A 19,819-nucleotide genomic window follows, 5' to 3' on the forward strand; every position below is an offset into this window, starting at 1 on the left:
TGGAGGAAGTACAAGAAAAGTACTTTTCAAAAGTAACTGTTTAATATTGCTTACTTATACATTTTATTTTTAAAAACATATAAACAATTTGATGCAAATGAAAAATTGTGCCTTTTATGTTCTTTTCCACATGTGATAGTGAGAATGAGGCCATGTAGTATAATGGAAAGAACTCTGAATTAGCTGTCAGGAGAGCTGAGTTTAAGTTCAACTTTTAACCACAAAGTAGCCAGGGGATTTGAAGATACTATTTAAGCAATCTGAGTTGGATAGGAATTAGAGGCGTTATGCAGTAACTATAAGCTATAGTATTATAAACATGCATTTTTGTGCAAAAATTTATTGAAATTGTGGTCACAGTTTAACTCTGGACACATCATTTTTTAAAAGTAAGATATCAGATATTGCTGAGCTTTGTGCTTAGGATGTTACTAGGCTTCAGTAGTCTTGTGTATATCAAATTTTGCAACTGAATTTTTTGTATTAAAAATTTCAGGTCAAAATATTTTTCTTAGTAGCATAGTTGAAAAATATTTTCATTTATTTCTTAGAAGCTTATTACATTTTTCAGACTTTTATTAGTATAAGGTAGAAAAGTGAATGGATTAAATTTTTTTGTCATCCTGTGGCAAACACATCATTTGGTTTTGTCATATCATTTCACCTGAAGTTGTTTAATCAAGAAACTGAAAACAGCTGACTGACTTATGCATTTTACGAACAATGGGATGTCAGTTCACTTCTATCTTTATAGGTGTTTACATTGTTAAAATGGAAGTATTTTGCTTATCAATGGCATGATATTTTCCTATTCCTCTCTCAGATAAGTCATTACATTTTATTCTAGAAAAAAATTATATGTGTCTAAGAGATTGTGCAATCATAGCCATGAATTTTTTAAAATTCCACACTGTTAGGAAAAATTTGCAAAAAGTTGACACAGTGTCAAGGTAGTACCTAGGTCTGCTTTCTAGCATGACATAATACAAAGTATAGGTTTCCCTTCCTACAAATCTTCCATTTGTGTCCAAGATTTAGGCCAGCAAAGGGCAAGTCGATGTGGGACACTAAACATCCATCCTTTCCAGGTTGAGTAATTTAAATATGAGGTAAGACAGCTATTAAATGCCAACAAAACATAAATCAAAAGAAGAAAAGTTTGCCAGGATAAAAGCACTTAAGAGGAGCTTGAACCCTGGCGTGTATACAAAACCCCATTTGCAACACTCGAAAGATCCAGACTTTCAGCCTCTGTATAAAGCTTTGTGATAATCTCAAGTGAGGTAACTTGTTAAAATAGAAGCTAGTCTTGAAGTTCTTAATCATCAAGCTACTTTTTAAAGTTTATATCCATAAGGCATATTAGATAGGTATTTATTTATTATAAGAGAAATCCTGAGGTATAAAATTGTTGAGGAGACCAGTTTAATGTCATTTCAGTAGCAGCAAAAGTCACACAATGAATCAGTGACAGACCTGTGAATTGATTTTTAGATCCCATTAGACTCCCTTTTTAACTGCTCAGCAATTCCTGAGATTGCTTTCAGTGGCCAGAGATGCACAATCAAATTAAAACAGCAGACTGGAAAATAAAAATAAAATAAAATGGAAAGTAGTTGTTCCATGTGGTTTGATTCCTAAAAATTTGAAACAATATATTTCCAACATATAAATATATAAATCTCAAGCTGTTTTCAGGCATTAATATCAAATTTTCTATCATTTATGTAGAGATTTAAATTACTGCAATATATGTGTAAAATAGGTAAAAATAGAAATAACAGTATTAAGTGAAAGATGAAAGCCTATGCAATTCAATTTCTGAGGCAATGATTTAAAAATGTCAATTCATTCTAGCTGGAAATTCTAAAGATTCGTAAGTACAAAATTAATTTTGAGTAAAATTATAACTGCTTTCAAACATGCTAATATTTTCATTAACAGAGATAGCTTGATAAGGCCCATTTACGTTAAGGAAAATGAAATAAACACAATGCCAATTTTCTGTTATTTGATAATCTGTGTGCCATATAAAATTAAATATTTTGTGTTTATTAGAGAATCTAAGATTCTACATAAAATAATATCCAGACTTTTGTGTTCTTGAATTATGACATGATCAAAATATCAAGAAATAGTAAGATGCATTTCATTGCCAAAGTTACTTTGAATAAGTGGGAAACTCATTAATTTTTAAAATATATTAAGAATGCTACAGAATCTGATTTTCCCTTTTGGATTAAAAAAAAATTATAATTCTCTCTGATTGTAGTCAATCCCTGGGTCAGAAAGATCTCCTGGAGAAGGAAATAGCAACCTACTCCAATATTCTTGCCTAGAGAATCCCATGGACAGAGGAGCCTGTTGGGCTACAGTCCAGGGGCTTGCAGAGAGTCAGACATGACTGAGCGTAAAACATATTAGCATTCCTTTGTGTGTCTAAGTGGAAGTACCACAGGCAAGTTTTATTTTTGCTCAACACCTTTATTATATAGAGAGGGAATTAGTAGAAAAGAAAGTGACTTCTGCTGTGTGGTGTCTAAAGGATATTAAGCTAGGTAAAATAAGCCAGGAGCAGAAGGGCAAATGCTGCATGATTTTAGTTATGTGCGAAATCTAGAACAGTTAGACTCAGAGATTGAGAGAATGGAATGAGAGAATAGAGTGGCTGTCAGGGGCTGCAGGTAGAAAAATGGGGAGTTGCTGCTCAATGGGTATAAAGTTTCAGTTACACGAGATGAGTAAGTCCTAGAGATCAGCTGCACAGCATGGTGCCTATAGTTAACCATAGTGAGTTGTACACTTAAAAAGTTGTTAAGGGAGCAGATTTATGTTAAGCATTCTCACTACATCAAAAATATATATAATTTAAAAAAGACACATAGGACAGCATCCTACCAATGGGGATGGTACAACATCAGTACAGTATGAGACGTAATATTGATGTCACTAGGAAAGTCATGACAACAAGCTGACTAGTTACATGATGATAGGGAGGCTGTTGAATTCTTCTGAGACTTAGTTTCCTAAAGTGAAAGTGGAGATAACATTTCAATCACTGAGTAATGAATATAAAATGCTATAATACTCATAAAACCATCAACTAGGCCAGCAATGACAATCATTAACAGTAATAAAATTAATTTAAAAACCACAGAGAGTAGTTACAGCAGGAGGAAAACTGGGCAGAAAAACAAGGGATAAACTGGATATACTAGTCTCATAAAAATCTCACAAAATCAGTATAAGCTATAATATAATAATGAAATTAAAATTAAAGCATGGTTTTCATTTAAAAATAGCTATTTCTAAGTACAATGCATCTTGTTTCTTTTTGTTATTTTTCTTAACAAAGTGTGTTTGAATTACTTTCACAGATGCCTTACACAAAATAGCATTCTCTGGATTTACAAGTGTAGAGAAACCATGTTTTTGTTATACACCATGGGTGAGAAATTCACATAACTTTGCATATGGTAGCTTACTGTTTTATGCACAACATAAAGTCAGCTTATTTGTAGATTCAGAAGTGAAGTAAGCCACAATATGCTATAAAGCATGTTTTATCTAATTGTCACAAAGAATTGGGAAAACATTTTTTCATTGGGGAGTTTAAAGAGTAGCATCATGTCAATATACATCATGATTTATGATATTTAGATGCTATTTTATTATTGTTTGTTGTGAGAATTTTAAACATTACTCAGTATCTTTTTCCTCAGTATCAGTCCAAGTTCTCATTATGTGACATTTCTGAAATTTTGCCATAGTCTCAAAATGGATATTCCTATATGTCAATCCCCTACCACACACACACTGATACTAAAAATATGTTTCAGAACCAATCATAGCAATACTAGTAGTAACCTCCTAAGGCTTTGTATAGCTCTTGACTAGATTCTCCAAACTCAGTTTGATTCTAATTTTCCAGCTCCTTTTGAAAATCACTGTACTCTATGCACACTGAGATATTTGCCACTTACCAACGCCTTTCATGTCTCTGTCCTTCTATGCTATCCTTCTAGTCTTACTAAAGGATCCTCCACATCCCAGTATTTGATCCAGTTTTCAAAGCCCAGCTTAAACGTGATGGCTTCTGTTCACTTCATCAAGCTATCCCTTAATTACAGTTATCACTTTGTTCAGACTAGGCATACATTAAGAAGTTCTGAAATATAAAATATAAATACATGACAAAATCTTTAATAATCTAAATAAGAATTAATAATTTTAATCCTCCTCTCCCCCTGTCCCAACTGGTACTTTCTTTTAAAGGAGCAGATTCTCGACTAGACATAAAGCACTGAATAGCATGATTGCCTCAGGCCCATTACAAAATACCCATGGAAACCTTAATTTTCTCATCAATAAAATGAGGCTGTGAAGAGTATGTACTTCATCAGATTTTGTGAAGACTAAGGTAACATACCCAATGCTGCCATTACATAGCATAATTATTGCTAGTAGATACTAGCTGTTGAGATTATCATTATCATTACTCATGTTTTCACCAATGCTGAAGTTATATATCTATGTATGTGTTCAGCTTGGTGGGCTACAGTCCATGGGTCACAAAGAGTCGGACACGACTGAGTGACTTCACTTTCACTTTCATTCATCTTTATATTCCTCACCATTATTATTAGAACCTTACTTAGGAAAAATGTTTCCTATGTTTTTATTAATGTCAATTTTATCTTAATGACTATAAATTGCTTTGGAATACAAATTGCTTCCAATACCACAAAGGCATTGATTGTAGCAGCAGAAAAGAATTGTAGCTACAAATCTAAAGAACCCTAGATTATAAATGCTAAGCCTCTATTATCTTCTAGTATTCTCTCAAATCTATTTAATAAAACTTTTATACCAAAACTTCTGGTTTTCTCATTATACCTTTCCTTTTCACCTCAATGCTAGTTATATTGCCTCGCACTGATTCTCAGCATCAGCCTTTGCTATTTCTATTTCCCCAGATCCTTCAACTTCCAAACGGACCACACACAGTAAGACTGGAGCCACTGAGAACCACGAGGAGCCTAGAAGAGAAGTCAACACACTAGAGCAAGGGGAGGGTCCTCAGATGTGAACACAGGGAACAGGGGACACTGTCTGCTTAAAAGGTAGCTCCTCAGTGTCCTTCACTTACTCCTTAGTGGGCTACACTTACAATATACTTACATTGTATATTTTCTAATAGTAACTAAATTTACAAGATTATAAAGCTAAATATAGGTTCTTCGTGGTTAAAATTAAGTACTGAATAGAGAACAAATACAATTGAAATCAGCATTAGCAAACACTGTGACAACAATATCTTTGCAAATCTTGAGAAGTAAATACCTTCTTACAATATGAAGGTGATTCTAGTGACCAGAAGTTACAGTCTTTGGGACTAGCAGTTCTGACTCTCCTTTGTGCTCTGGGGTAATTTACTTCTTCTGAAGCACGGCAAGATCTTTTATACGGCCCATTCTGACCTCACTTTGGCCTTCACTTGGCAGGAAGACAGTGTTTGCCTATCAAGTCAACTCTTGTTTCCTTGTTACTAGCCCAAGATATTACAGGTATATTCTTGGCACTCACATGTTTATAAGCCTTAAGTGAACAAGGGCACTAAAATCTTAAGATTTTACATGATTATCCAACTAGTAGTTATCCAACTAGTTTAGAATGCATTTATATAATTTTCCTCAGGTTATCATCAAAGTGAACCATTATGATTTAAAACAAATATACAAGATAACTTGCTGAGGGCTAGTTGGAACACACACCCAGAAGAGGTGAATGTATTCTGATTTGTGGAAATTCAGTTTAAATTTCTTTTGCTGTTTTTCCAAAGTTTCAAATATATGAAACTAACACCTTCCTTCTCACACATATATCCAAACTGTACTTTCACAACCTTAACCTTTGGTTCCAAATGAAGTAATTTAGGCAAGAAGACAAAGAGATAAAGGAGGAAAACCAGAATGTGAGTCCAAGGGTAAAGAAAGGGTCCTGAAGAGGAAGGAGATGAAAACAGCCTAAACAGGTGAGCAGGTGCTGGGGTATAGCACTACTATATTTTTTTGTCTGTTTGTTTGTTTGGGGAAAAATATAATATTGATAACAAGAGCTTTTATGAACAGAAATATCCTCTTAAAATAGATTATATATAGAATGCGTGCAAAGCAACCAGTCAAGAGGGCACAGTAAAAGAGAACTGAGTTGGAGTTCACATTGTCATTGACAAATTAGCTCCAGGAAATCAAAGGTCTTTGTTCCAAATCAGCATCCGTAGTTCATGAGGAAAAGAAAAAATACGTCGGTTAAAGTACTGTTTACCTTTTAGTCCTCTTGTCTGGGTTGACTGTGAATAAAGATGCATCCAGGAGTTGAGTACTACAGATAATAAAGTCTTTTAATAAGTAATTGACAATGACATCATGTACCAATATGACCTTAAGAAAACTCTTTAATTTTGTCCAAATTCTTTTTCTGGTACTGTGTGAACTAGATCTGACAAAACATGGAATGAAATACACAGCAAGTTAAGAACTGAATGTTAACATTTCTATTTTTTCTGTCATTTGTTTTAGGAATAAAAGGTGACAAAATATCGTGTAGGGGGAACAAAAATAGAAACCCAAACACTTCACCATTGAACCAAATAAGTATAGAGAGTAAAAGTGTATTTATCTCCTTAACTATGGTGTTTTCATATCAAATATTTAGAGCAAACAAGTCAAAATGTAAAATGGTCATTTGAAACATTTTAAATACAGTAAAAGGGATGTTGCTTTGGATTTTCAGTTCTCTTTCTCTCTTTCACCATTTGTGTTTTTTTTGTTGTTTGTTTGTTTGTTAGTTTGTTTTCCCCTAAACTTGTTTCTAATAATTTAGGTCTCCCTATTACCTCAGTTGGCCACTAGTTCTTTTAATTTTGAGAAATAGACTTTTTGATAATATCTAGAGTTTAGAATGTTAATAGCTCATAGAAAATACACTGGTGAGTTGCTAAAGTCACAAAATTTATGAACTGTGATTTTTTTCCTCAATACAAACAGCAGAGAATTTTAAAATTTAATTTGCAATATAAATGGTGGTACTGTTTATTCAGCATTGTAATTTGTATGGTTTCCTGTCCAACACAATTCAAGCATTGAAAGATTGGGGGGAAAAAAAAACCCTAGAAACCATAAGGGTCTTACTCCAACCACATTGGCATAGGTTTGCAGTGCAAACGAGGGATGCATTGCCTCTGGTGGAAATAATGAAGCCGAGAAGTCACCAAGAATCCTGACTTCTGTTAGTCTACTAACCTACTAATTTATGTTATCCTGAAAAGTTATGACCAACCTAGACAGCATATTCAAAAGCAGGGACATTACTTTGCCAACTAAGGTCCATCTAGCCAAGGCTATGGTTTTTCCTGTGGTCATGTATGGATGTGAGAGTTGGACTGTGAAGAAGGCAGAGCGCCAAAGAATTGATGCTTTTGAATTGTGGTGTTGGAGAAGACTCTTGAGAGTCCCTTGGACTGCAAGGAGACCCAACCAGTCCATTCTGAAGGAGATCAGCCCTGGGATTTCTTTGGAAGGAATGATGCTAAAGCTGAAACTCCAGTACTTTGGCCACCTCATGCAAAGAGTTGACTCATTGGAAAAGACTCTGATGCTGGGAGGGATTGGGGGCAGGAGGAGAAGGGGATGATAGAGGATGAGATGGCTGGATGGCATCACTGACTCGATGGACGTGAGTCTGAGTGAACTCTGGGACAGGGAGGCCTGGCATACTGCAATTCATGGGGTTGCAAAGAGTTGGACACGACTGAGCAACTGAACTGAACTGAACTGAACTGAACGTAAGTGGGAAAAGTCAGACTCCAACGCGTGATCTAAGAAAGATGGAAAGATACAACCACCCTAAAAGAATGCCTCATTGTTTTACCAAGATATCTAAATTTAGTAACTTGCACATCTCTTCTTGTACTTTCTACAATACAAGAAATAAAATTTTATTCTATTGGACTCAATGACAAAATACTTTGAGAGAGATAACTCAATTAGAAAAAGTTAATTAGATGTATAAATTAGTCAACTGAGCTCAAGGTACCACTTAAGTAGAATTTTGACCCTGCAGACTGTTATAAAGAACATTTGATTCAAAGTTTTACATAGAAGCAAACTCTTATTCTTGGTGGAAGAGAAAAAACAGACAAAACATTTTATTTTATACCTTGATATATTAGTTGTCATTGTAGAATTGACCTTAGAGATAGCCATTAAGCTTTAGTGCATTTCTTAATGTCCCTTTAGTTCTATCATAAATTGAGATCATGGCATTATGAGAGTATTTATAGAGTTAATATTTTCCAGCTCTCATCTGGGTTCATCTTTCTTTAGATTTCCTCCCAGTACACAGAGGAGGCCGTTTTGGAATTTGAGAAAACAACCAGAGACTTCTTCAGCTATACCCCTCCTAAATTCATACATTTTTTATTAACAAATGTAAATTTGAGAGGGAAATACCATATAATAAAAGTCTTTGGGGAATATTCTGTTGCGTAAGGATGGCTTACACTTTTCATTTGAATGGCATGGATATTGAGAGCTTAAACTCAAAAATCATCTGTACTCTAGCTCTGAATCATTCCTCCTGTGAACTCTGCATGAATTTTTATAATAAACACACACATGTGTATGAAGCATGTGACTTCATAGGCAGTTATCTGCAGGGTCAAGTACTATTGGAGGATAACCAAGAATTGACTGACACATATCTTACAGAACTGGAGTTAATTAATAGGTCTACCAATTCCCAACTGTACTACAGGAAACACAAAATCTGCTTAATACAGCAATCAATGACATACTCTGTATGGCCATAAGGCATTCACTATACAGCAAGAGGAGATTTCAGAATATAGTATTCAGGAGTTTAAATATTGCTATTAAAATTCAGGAAGAGTAAAGTAAGATCATTCACAATCAGAAGACTAAACAAGGATTTCTTTGAAAACTGCTTATTATTATTTAAAAGGAATTTTTAATTTCTTCATATTAGATCTGAAGCTATTAAATGATGAAGGAAGTTTTCCTTTGTTTCAAAAGTAATATCTTTATTTCTGTGGCATCCAGTCATCTTGAAAAGGTTAAATCTATAATTTCTAACAATGGATTTTAACAATCTTGGGGACTCAATATAAGACAGTTGTTTAAAGAACACTGCAAAGAAAAAACTGTATATTAAAATCTCCATGAAGTCATGATAAAAGCAAAATGTCTTTTTTGTGCCATAAAATTATTTATAATATGTAAAGTCTAGACAGTAGTTTAAAAAAGAAACTATTTCATTGTTTTATATAATGAGGACAGAAAACAGCAGAGTATACATGCTACTTTTTCAACCAGAATATAGGAAAAGGTTTATCTTAGCTCTGTCTGAAAGCCTATCCCTGTAAATAAAAGTTACTAAATTCAAACTTCAGGAGATCTTATGAACTCTAATCCAACAAGCCTGGCCTCAGTCCTGCTAGCTATTTTATTTCTTATTCTGCCGATCCTTCCATTACCATCATGACTTTCCTAAGTGCATGAAACACATATTGTCTCGCTGTCTCAAATTCAAAAACAGTGTAACTGTTTAAACACAAGTGTAGCATTTTAAGTACCAATAGAGATCAATTTAAAGCAGATTCTCTTTTAAGGCAGTTTAGCATTGAAAATTGAATTTTATGTTGTCTAGACAAGCCATCTTGATAATATCTTTTCCAGAATTTCCTAGACTGACTGTCTAGACTGCTCCCAATTCCCCCAGATAATTGCATAATCATCTTCCCTCTGACCCCTAAATAGTCTGGAACAGCATCTCCCCATAACACAGTTGCCATGCAATTCAAGACCACTGAGCTTCTGAGGGAGGACTTTTCTCAAAGGTTCTGAGTTTTAGAATTTCAATAAAACACTTGTTCATCAATATCCTACCATAAGGTGATTGGATGGGAAGCTTTATTTATTTATTTCAGTGGAGGAAAAGGTGTCCTCCATTTTGCTGAGTAGTAAATGGCCTGGCTCCTATACCTCTGCATCCTCCCACCCACTCTTAAACCAGCAATGAGTAGTTGAAGAGTTGAGAAAGAGGGAACTCTGCTAAAGAACAACTTCAGAAAGAAAAAGAAAAATCTATATTTGGGGAAAATTATAAAAATACAGAAACCATATGTGACATTTTAATTTAAATGGCCATCAAGATCATCTAAGCTTCAAAATTAAAAGTAGAGGAATTAAGCTAAATACAAAATGACCTGGCAAGAATGAGAGCCCAGTGCAGTAGCTTATAAACTCTGATGAATGAGGTACATTTAATAGCAAAGTGACAGTTATTACCATAAAAGCTGCAATGGCTTTCATCCTGCGATACACATTCATATTTTAAAAATTACAATACGCATTTTTTAAGGACCTACTACCTATTAAGCAATGTCAAGCTCTTATAAATGCACGAAGTAGAGACCGTTCTTATTACCACTTTCTAGATTAGAAACAAAGACACAAAAGAAATTAGTAGTTTACTGCAGATTAAATATCAAGTATTGAACTAAGGTTGGACAAAAGCTCTCCAGTGAAAGGCTATAGGACATGAGTTTAATAATGAAGGGATTACAACTCCTTGAGTTTCTATAGCAAAAAATGTCAGTGGGCCATGCCGTGGTTGGAGAGTTGGGAGACAGTTGGAGGTAGTAAGTTGATTTCTCACTTAAATATAAGGATACTGAGGATCATAGAGGTTTGCTTTGTTTTTACATATTATGAGACAGAATCTGAGAGGTTAAGCAATTTTCCTGGACTCCACAGATAGTAAGTTGTAGAACATGACTAGAAGCCAGAAATGACCCTAGAGCCCACCTATTTTCCACTAACCCTGTGTTTGGAGCTCAACTCTCTGGGTCCCACTGGGCCATATAGCAAGATGCCAGATAGATGTGAAAAGTGCAAGACAACATGCAGAATGTTCTCCAGAGATATCTCCAATAAACAGAAAAGTGGGATCCAAGTTTTAGGGTGCCTGACTATTGAAAATAGCTTAGAAGCAGGTGAAGAAGGAAAGATTTATCCAGAAGTTGCTAAAAAGTTAATTATGTAAAATCTGCAGGACTGTATGCAAGAAATTACTTCTAATTTCATCAATACAAAACAAGTAACTTAAGTAGAACTGCCTTCCCTTAAAGTTTAATTTACTTAAAACTCCTGAATATGTCATCAGGTACAGAAAGCGAGCTGGTAAAAAAAAAAAAAAAAAAAGGCAGAAGAAGGATGCACTAGGGGAAGAGGTTTATGAGGGCAAATGTCTAAACGCATGAGAACTTGGGAAAGGGTTTTAATCTTCCAGGATCATCAGGAAAGTCATAATAATCACATTTAGTCTAGAAACCACATAGCCTCAAAGGTGTCTTCTTATACAAAGAAGGTACAACACAAAAATGTTTCAATTATTCAGTGTTTGGGTTATAAGAACATATTTGGATCACTTTTGGATGCTATAAGAAAATATAGAAAAAGGATTTAAAGTTATAAAGAAGTGGCTAACATGTAAATTATATTTCACGTTTAGGATTCCAGAAATATTCTGGGAATAAACCTTTTATCTGATGAGTAATTCTGGATTCCAATTGGAAGAAAATTCTGTCACAAGATTTTTTCACCACATGAACACTTTTGTTTTTCATAGGATTTTGTGCCAACAATTATAAAGGGCTTATAATTAAAGGCTATTGATAAATCCAATCCATGGAACTGCTTTCAAACTAGAAACTTTTCCTTTAAATACATCCCTAATTTCAAGTTTTGCTTAAACTTACCCAACTTAATTTTCTCACTAAAACATCTTTTAGGAGCAAGAGACAAATTAACATTTTTTTATCTTTTTTATACTGACAAAATTACAGTCCAAAATGTAAATATAAAGCCCAGCTAAGCAAGAACACAACTGTGAGCAATTTAGGTCAAACATGTGATCAGAGCATTGAGCACATGTATGGCATCCTTTCTTAATCCCTGGGCAGAAGAAAACAACTGTGGTGGCAGACACTTCTGGCTGAGGAGGGAAATGGTGGGGAAAGCTGGCAAAATACAAATGAAGGAGAAAACAGTACACATTCAGCCTGCTGACATCTGCTGCACATGCAAAATGGATTGGAGTCTGTAACAGAGAGGAAAAGCAAATGCTTTCTTCCTTCCTTCTCCCTGTTTCAGTTATTGTTGAGTGATGGTCTCAATTCTTTTTGCATTCACAGATTAAAATTAATAATAACATCTGAATTCCAAGTAGGAGCTATCAAACAGCAAACTAATTTCTTCAATGAAGTGAAGAAATCAGTACTAAAGTATTTGTAAAGGAAGCGGTCATGGACAAACACCATTTTTTAAAAGCGAGCTTTACCTCAGGATGATGTCCAATTTCAATGTAGGTGCAAACTGGATGAAAAGCCCCTGTTCCACAGGCATACAAATGAGTCTGATTATAAGCCTTAAGCACCTTGATGAAATTAGCACATTCTTTCTGTAAAACAAAAGGAAAACCAGTGAGTTCTAGCAGTGAGCGTGGCTGAGGTATCCTTTAGTGTGCTAGGTATGTTTGAACAGATTTCTTTTGTGTCCTTTCACATTAGTTTTTATCGCTTATTATTCTATTGTTTGTTCACATTATTACATGAGACACAGATGGGGTTTGCTCTCATTGCTACATGAAACAAAGAAGTTCTTATTTTGGGGAGGGGGTAAAATATAATATTCCCTTTAATGTTTTTATTAAAACTATAATTTATTTATTAAAAAGTGGAATAAAGTTATAGATAACCAATTATCATAGGTGACTTCTCTATGAGGGAAATGAGGGAAACAGCAAATTATTTAGTCAATTAGTTGAATCATAATAATGATGAAAATTTATTTGCAAAAGTCAGCTTTAAATTTGGAAAAGTAAATCAAAAATAAAAGGTAATAAAACCTTCTACTAAACATAAATTTGAAACATCATCAGTAACTCATGATTGGCAACTAACTTTGAACTTTAGCAGTGCTACTTACTGGCCTGCGCTGGTGGCTCAGATGGTATAGAATCTGCCTGCAATGCAGGAGACCCAGGTTTGATCCCTGGGATGGGAAGATCCCCTGGAGAAGGGAATGGCAACCCACTCCAGTATTCTTGCCTGGAGAATTCTCTAGACAAAGAGTCGAACATGACTGAGTGACTAACACGCACACGCACACACATACACACCCACACACATTGATGCTTACTAGTGAGCTTTACAGACTAAAGAAGATAAAACCACCTCCTCTTGAGAAAAGTCACTGAAACCTCAAATATGGTTTGTGTATAAGATGAGACAGAGAAGATATTAGAGTTTACAAAGTCTATAGACTGAGGGTCTTTATTAGAGTGGCTATATTTAATAAATATCTTCATGAGTACATGTACATCATAAACCGATAACATGGATACCCTTACCAATGAGTCATGGATCCTTCAGGTAAAGAACAGCTACTTTATAAGAGGGGATTATAGTCATATCTCAATATGTATAGAAGTTTAGACATTCTTTCCATTTCATTACCCAAATGTTACCTAATAAATATGATACAGCTATTTATATTTTTCTACATATTCTATCTGTAGGCCCTATGAAAGAAAATGTGTTTCTACAAGCAAATAGGAGTCTTAGCCTCCTGTTCCTGTTAAGGGAAGATTCAGGGGAAAAAAAATCAGATGAAGTATAAACTGGATAATTTTATTGCCAAATTAACCCTGAGTAGAAAAGACATACTTTTTGCAAAATATTTTTAAATAAATGAGTTGCTATCAATACTGTAAAAAGAACACTGAAAAGAGAAATTCAAACTTGGTGCTCTGTGACAACCTAGAGGGGTGGGATGGGGTGGGAGGAGGGAGGTAAACTCAAGAGGTAGGGGACATAAGTATACCTATGACTGATTTATGTTGATGTATGGCAGAAATAGCACAATATTGTAAAGTAATTATCCTCCAACTGAAAATAAATAAATTTATTTTAAAAAATCTTCAAATAAATGCTATGGTCTATTAACCATATAAAAAAATCTTAAAATTAAATACATATAAGTAGAAAATATGAATTTGTCATGGGACATACATTATCTATATTCAAATATCCAACTGAGTATTAATAATCGCACTGAAATTTTATGGTTTCATAACATAAAATTCTCACCACCACTATTCAATACAATTTTGGAAGTTTTGGCCATAGAAATCAGAGAATAAAAAGAAATAAAAGGAATTCAGATTGGAAAATAAGAAGTAAAACTCTCACTGTTGCAGATGACATGAACCTCTATATAGAAAACCCTAAAGACTCCACCAGAAAATTACTAGAGCTAATTAATGAATATAGTAAAGTTGCAGGATATAAAATCAACTCATAGAAATCCCATGCATTCCTATACACTAACAATGAGAAAACAGAAAGAGAAATTAAGGAAACAAATCCATTCACTATTGCAATGAAAAGAATAAAATACTTAGGAATATATCTACCTAAAGAAACAACGATATGGCTGTGAAAGTGCTGCCCTCAATATGCCAGCACATTTGGAAAACTCAGCAGTGGCCACAGGACTGGAAAAGGTCAGTTTTCATTCCAATCCCAAAGAAAGGCAATGCCAAAGAATGCTCAAACTACCGCACAATTGCACTCATCTCACACACTAGTAAAGTAATGGTTAAAATTCTCCAAGCCAGGCTTCAGCAATACGTGAACCATGAACTCCCTGATGTTCAAGCTGGTTTTAGAAAAGGCAGTGGAAGTAGAGATCAAATTGCCAACATCCGCTATATCATGGAAAAAGCAAGAGAGTTCTAGAAAAACATCTATTTCTGCTTTATTGACTATGCCAAAGCCTTTGTGTGGATCACAATAAACTGTGGAAAATTCTTCAAGAGATGGGAATACCAGACACCTGACCTGCCTCTTGAGAAACCTATCTGCAGGTTAGGAAGCAACAGTCAGAACTGGACATGGAACAACAGACTGGTTCCAAATAGGAAAAGGAGGACGTCAAGGATGTATATTGTCACCCTGCTTATTTAACTTATAAGCAGAGCACATCATGAGAAAGGCTGGGCTGGAAGAAGCACAGCTGGAATCAAGATTGCTGGGAGAAATGTCAATAACCTCAGATATGCAGATGGCACCACCCTTATGGCAGAAACTGAAAAGGAACTAAAAAGCCTCTGATGAAAGTGAAAGAAGAGAGTGAAAAAGTTGGCTTAAAGCTCAACATTCGGAAAACGAAGATCATGGCATCTGGTCTCATCACTTCATGGGAAATAGATGAGGAAACAGTGGAAACAGAGTCAGACTTTATTTTAGAGGGCTCCAAAATCATTGCAGATGGTGATTGCAGCCATCTGCAAATGGTGAAATTAAAAGACGCTTACTCCTTGGAAGGAAAATCATGACCAACCTAGATAGCATATTCAAAAGCAGAGACATTACTTTGCCAACAAACATCTGTCTAGTTAAGGCTTTGATTTTTCCAGTGGTCATGTATGGATGTGAGAGTTGGACTGTGAAGAAAGCTGAGCACCGAAGAATTGATGCTTTTGAACTGTGGTGTTGGAGAAGACTCTTGAGAGTCCCTTGGACTGCAAGGAGATCCAGCCAGTCCATTCTAAAGGAGATCAGTCCTGAGTGTTCATTGGAAGGACTGATGCTAGAGCTGAAACTCCAATATTTTGGCCACCTCCTGTGAAGAGTTGACTCATTGGAAAAGACTCTGATGCTGGGAGGGGTTGGGGGCAGGAGAAGGGGACGACAGAGGATGAGATGGCTGGATGGCATCACCAACTCAATGGAAATGAGTTTGAGTGAACTCGGAGTTGGTGATGGACAGGGAGGCCTGGTGTGCTGCGATTCATGGGATCACAAAGAATCGGACACAACTGAGCGACTGAACTGAACTGAACTGAACTGAAAGAAACAAAAGACCTATGTATAGAAAACTATAAAACACTGGCCATTTGTAAATCCTCTTTGTGAAGCATCTATTGAAATCTTAAAAAAAAAAAAAAAAGAAATCAAAGAGGACAAATAGATGGAGAAATATACCGTGTTCATGGGTCAGAAGAATATAGTGAAAATGAATATACTACCCAAAGCAACCTATAGATTCAATGCAATCCTTATCAAGCTACCAATGGTATTTTTCACAGAACTATATCAAATAATTTCACAATTTGTATGGAAATACAAAAAACCTCGAATAGCCAAAGCAATCTTGAGAAAGAAGAATGGAACTGGAGGAAGAAACCTGCCTGACTGCAGGCTCTACTACAAAGCCACAGTCATCAAGACAGTATAGTACTGGCACAAAGACAGAAATATAGATTAATGGAATGCAATAGAAAGCCCAGATATAAATCCACACATCTATGGTCACCTAGATGGCATCACCAACTCGATGGATGTGAGTTTGAGTGAACTCTGGGAGTTGGTGATTGACAGGGAGGCCTGGCAGGCTGCGATTCATAGGGTCACAAAGAGTCGGACACAACTGAGTGACTGAACTGAACTGAACTGATGGTCACCTTATCTTCAACAAAGGAGGCAAGAATACACAATGGAGAAAGGACAATCTCTTTAACAAGTGGTGCAGGGAAAACTGGTCAACCATTTGTAAAAAAAAATGATACTAGAACACTTTCTAACATCATAAACAAAAATAAACTCAAAATGGATTAAATATCTAAACGTAAGGTCAGAAATTATAAGTCTCCTAGAGGAAGACATAGGCAAAACACTCTCCGACATAGATCACAGCAGGATCCTCTATGACCCACCTCCCAGAATATTGGAAATAAAAGCAAGACTAAACAAATGGGACCTAATTAAAATTAAAAGCTTCTGCATAACCAAGTAAACTATAAGCAAGGTGAAAAGACAGCCTTCAGAATGTGAGAAAATAATAGCACACTAAGCAACTGACAAAGAATTAATCTCTAAAATATACCAGAAACTCCTGCAGCTCAATTCCAGAAAAATAAACGACCCAATCAAAAAATGGGCCAAAGAACTAAATAGACATTTCTCCAAAGAAGACATACAGATGGCGAACAAACACATGAAAAGATGCTCAACATCACTCATTATTAGAGAAATGCAAATCAAAACCACAATGAGGTACCATTTCACACCAGTCAGAATGGCTGCTATCCAAAAGTCTACAAGCAATAAATGCTGGAAAGGGTATCGAGAAAAGGGAACTTTCTTACACTGTTGGTGGCAATGTAAACTAGTACAGCCACCATGGAGAACAGTGTGGAGATTCCTTAAAAAACTGCAAATAGAACTGCCTTATGACCCAGAAATCCCACTGCTGGGCATACACACCGAGGAAACCAGAATTGAAAGAGACACGTGTACCCCAATGTTCATCGCAGCACTGTTTATAATAGCCAGGACATGGAAGCAACCTAGATGTCCATCAGCAGATCAATGGATAAGAAAGCTGTGGTACATATACACAATGGAATATTACTCAGCCATTAAAAAGAATACATTTGAATCAGTTCTAATGAGGTGGATGAAACTGGAGCCTATTATATAGAGTGAAGTAAGCCAGAAAGAAAAACACCAATACAGTATACTAATGCATATATATGGAATTTAGAAAGATGGTAACGATAACCCTGTATGTGAGACAGCAAAAGAGACACAGATGTATAGAACAGTCTTTTGGACTCTGTGGGAGAGGGCAAGGGTGAGATGGTTTGGGAGAATGGCATTTAAACATGTATATTACCATACGTGAAATGGATAGCCAGTCCAGGTTCAATGCATGATACAGAGTGCTCAGGGCTGGTGCACTGGGATGACCCAGAGGGATGGGATGGGGAGTGTTGTGGGAGGGGGGTTCAGGATGGGGAACACATGTACACCCGTGGCAGATTCATGTCAATGTATGGCAAAACCAATATAATATTGTAAAGTAATTAGCCTCCAAAAAATAAATAAATAAAAATTAATTTAAAAAAAAAAAAAAAAGGATGCTATGGTACCCTTAGAATCCACGTGCAATGTGAATTTGATCCCTGGGTTGGGAAGTTCCCCTGGAGAAGGGAATGGCTACCTACTCCAGTATCCTGGCCTGGAGAATTCCATGGATTACAGTCCATGGGGTCAAAAAAAAAAAAATCTTCAAATAAAAACTATGGTCTATGCAGTTCAGTTCAGTTCAGTCGCTCAGTCATGTCCAACTCTTTGCGACCCCATGAATGGCAGCATGCCAGGCCTCCCTGTCCATCACCAACTCCCAGAGTTCACTCATACTCATGTCCATTGAGTCAGTGATGCCATCCAGCCATCTCATCCTCTGTCATCCCCTTCTTCTCCTGCCCCCAATCCCTCCCAGCATCAAAGTCTTTTCCAATAAGTCAACTCTTCGCATGAGGTGGCCAAAGTATTGGAGTTTCAGCTTTAGCATCAGTCCTTCCAAAGAACACCCAGAACTGATCTCCTTTAGAATGCTCTGGTTGGATCTCCTTGCAGTCCAAGGGACTCTCAAGAGTTTTCTCCAACACCACAGTTAAAAAGCATCAATTCTTCGGTGCTCAGCCTTCTTCACAGTCCAACTCTCACATCCATACATGACCACTGGAAAAACCATAGCCTTGACTAGATGGACCTTAGTTGGCAAAGTAATGTCTCTGCTTTTGAATATACTATCTAGGTTGCTCATAATGTTTCTTCCAAGGAGTAGGCGTCTTTTAATTTCATGGCTGGTCTATTAACCATAGAAAAATCTTAAAATTAAATACATATAAGTAGAAAATATGAATTTGTCATGGGACATACATATGTTATTGACCATAGACTTTTTTATATACATAGTTTTGTGTTTTTGCCCATAAATGTGGAATTAAAAACCAAATATATAACTAAAAGTGCAGATAAAGATCAAATGCAGACTATAGTGCAACCATTGGCAAATGTAACAGAGAATTGGGTTGGTCCTGACACCTGTAAGTTTGTAACACTCCCTTCAGTCATTCTCTGTAACACATGATTCTTCAAGTGAAAACTCAGAATGTGTTTGGACTTATGTAGTTAGTTGGAATTTATAACTGAGATGTTAGAATAATTTAAGTACATTCCCAAGTGATATTTGTATTCTGTGTTTGTAACTGATGATTTTGGTTTTAACTTTAATGCCTCCATAAAATAAAGAGCAGACTAAATCTGAGCAGAATAATTGATATTTAAATTCAAATACTTGCTTTCCATCATCACTGATTTATCCAGGATGAAATCCGAGGATGTCCTATAAACATATCATCCCAAAAGTAAGTTATACCTCTATAAGGGAAAATATGAAACTTTACTGTTAGGATTCATCATTCCTTCTTATCAAATACTGAGCAGTTTCGGAAAGTAGCTAAAATACACATCTGATTTGTCTCACTGTTTTGTTACTTACATCCTGAGTCTTTCCTTTGTCTGGGAAGGCATTATAACAAAGAAAATTAAGCACTGAAATCAACTAACTTTGAAACTAATTTTGCAAGTTTCTATAAAGAAAATTTTCTAGCTTAAAGAGTATATGCATCTTATCCATGTACTACTTTGAACATGACACATCTTAGACAAAAGCTTAGATAAGCTTAGACATAACCCAACTTCCAAGGCTCTTAGCCAGAAACTCCCCATTCTATAACAGTTTCTCCTCTTGAGAAGGAGGATGGGACATGAATTCTTGGCCAGAGGAAAGAGGCTGTGGACAGGGAAACATCTGATAAA

At 35.7% G+C, this 19,819-nt stretch overlaps 1 protein-coding gene across 1 annotated transcript in view; it reads right to left on the reverse strand.

The window, feature by feature from the left end:
* The window catches only part of SEMA3A (semaphorin 3A), a 556,686-nt gene that overhangs the window by 142,484 nt on the left and 394,383 nt on the right, over positions 1-19,819 (reverse strand). Inside the window, exon 6 of the mRNA XM_005679076.3 lies at positions 12,424-12,543. Within this exon, the coding sequence (XP_005679133.2) occupies positions 12,424-12,543 (120 nt within the window). The remainder of the gene's footprint in view (positions 1-12,423; positions 12,544-19,819) is intronic.

The sequence above is a fragment of the Capra hircus genome, chromosome 4 (assembly GCF_001704415.2).
Source record: "Capra hircus breed San Clemente chromosome 4, ASM170441v1, whole genome shotgun sequence".
NCBI classification, from domain to species: Eukaryota; Metazoa; Chordata; class Mammalia; order Artiodactyla; family Bovidae; genus Capra; species Capra hircus.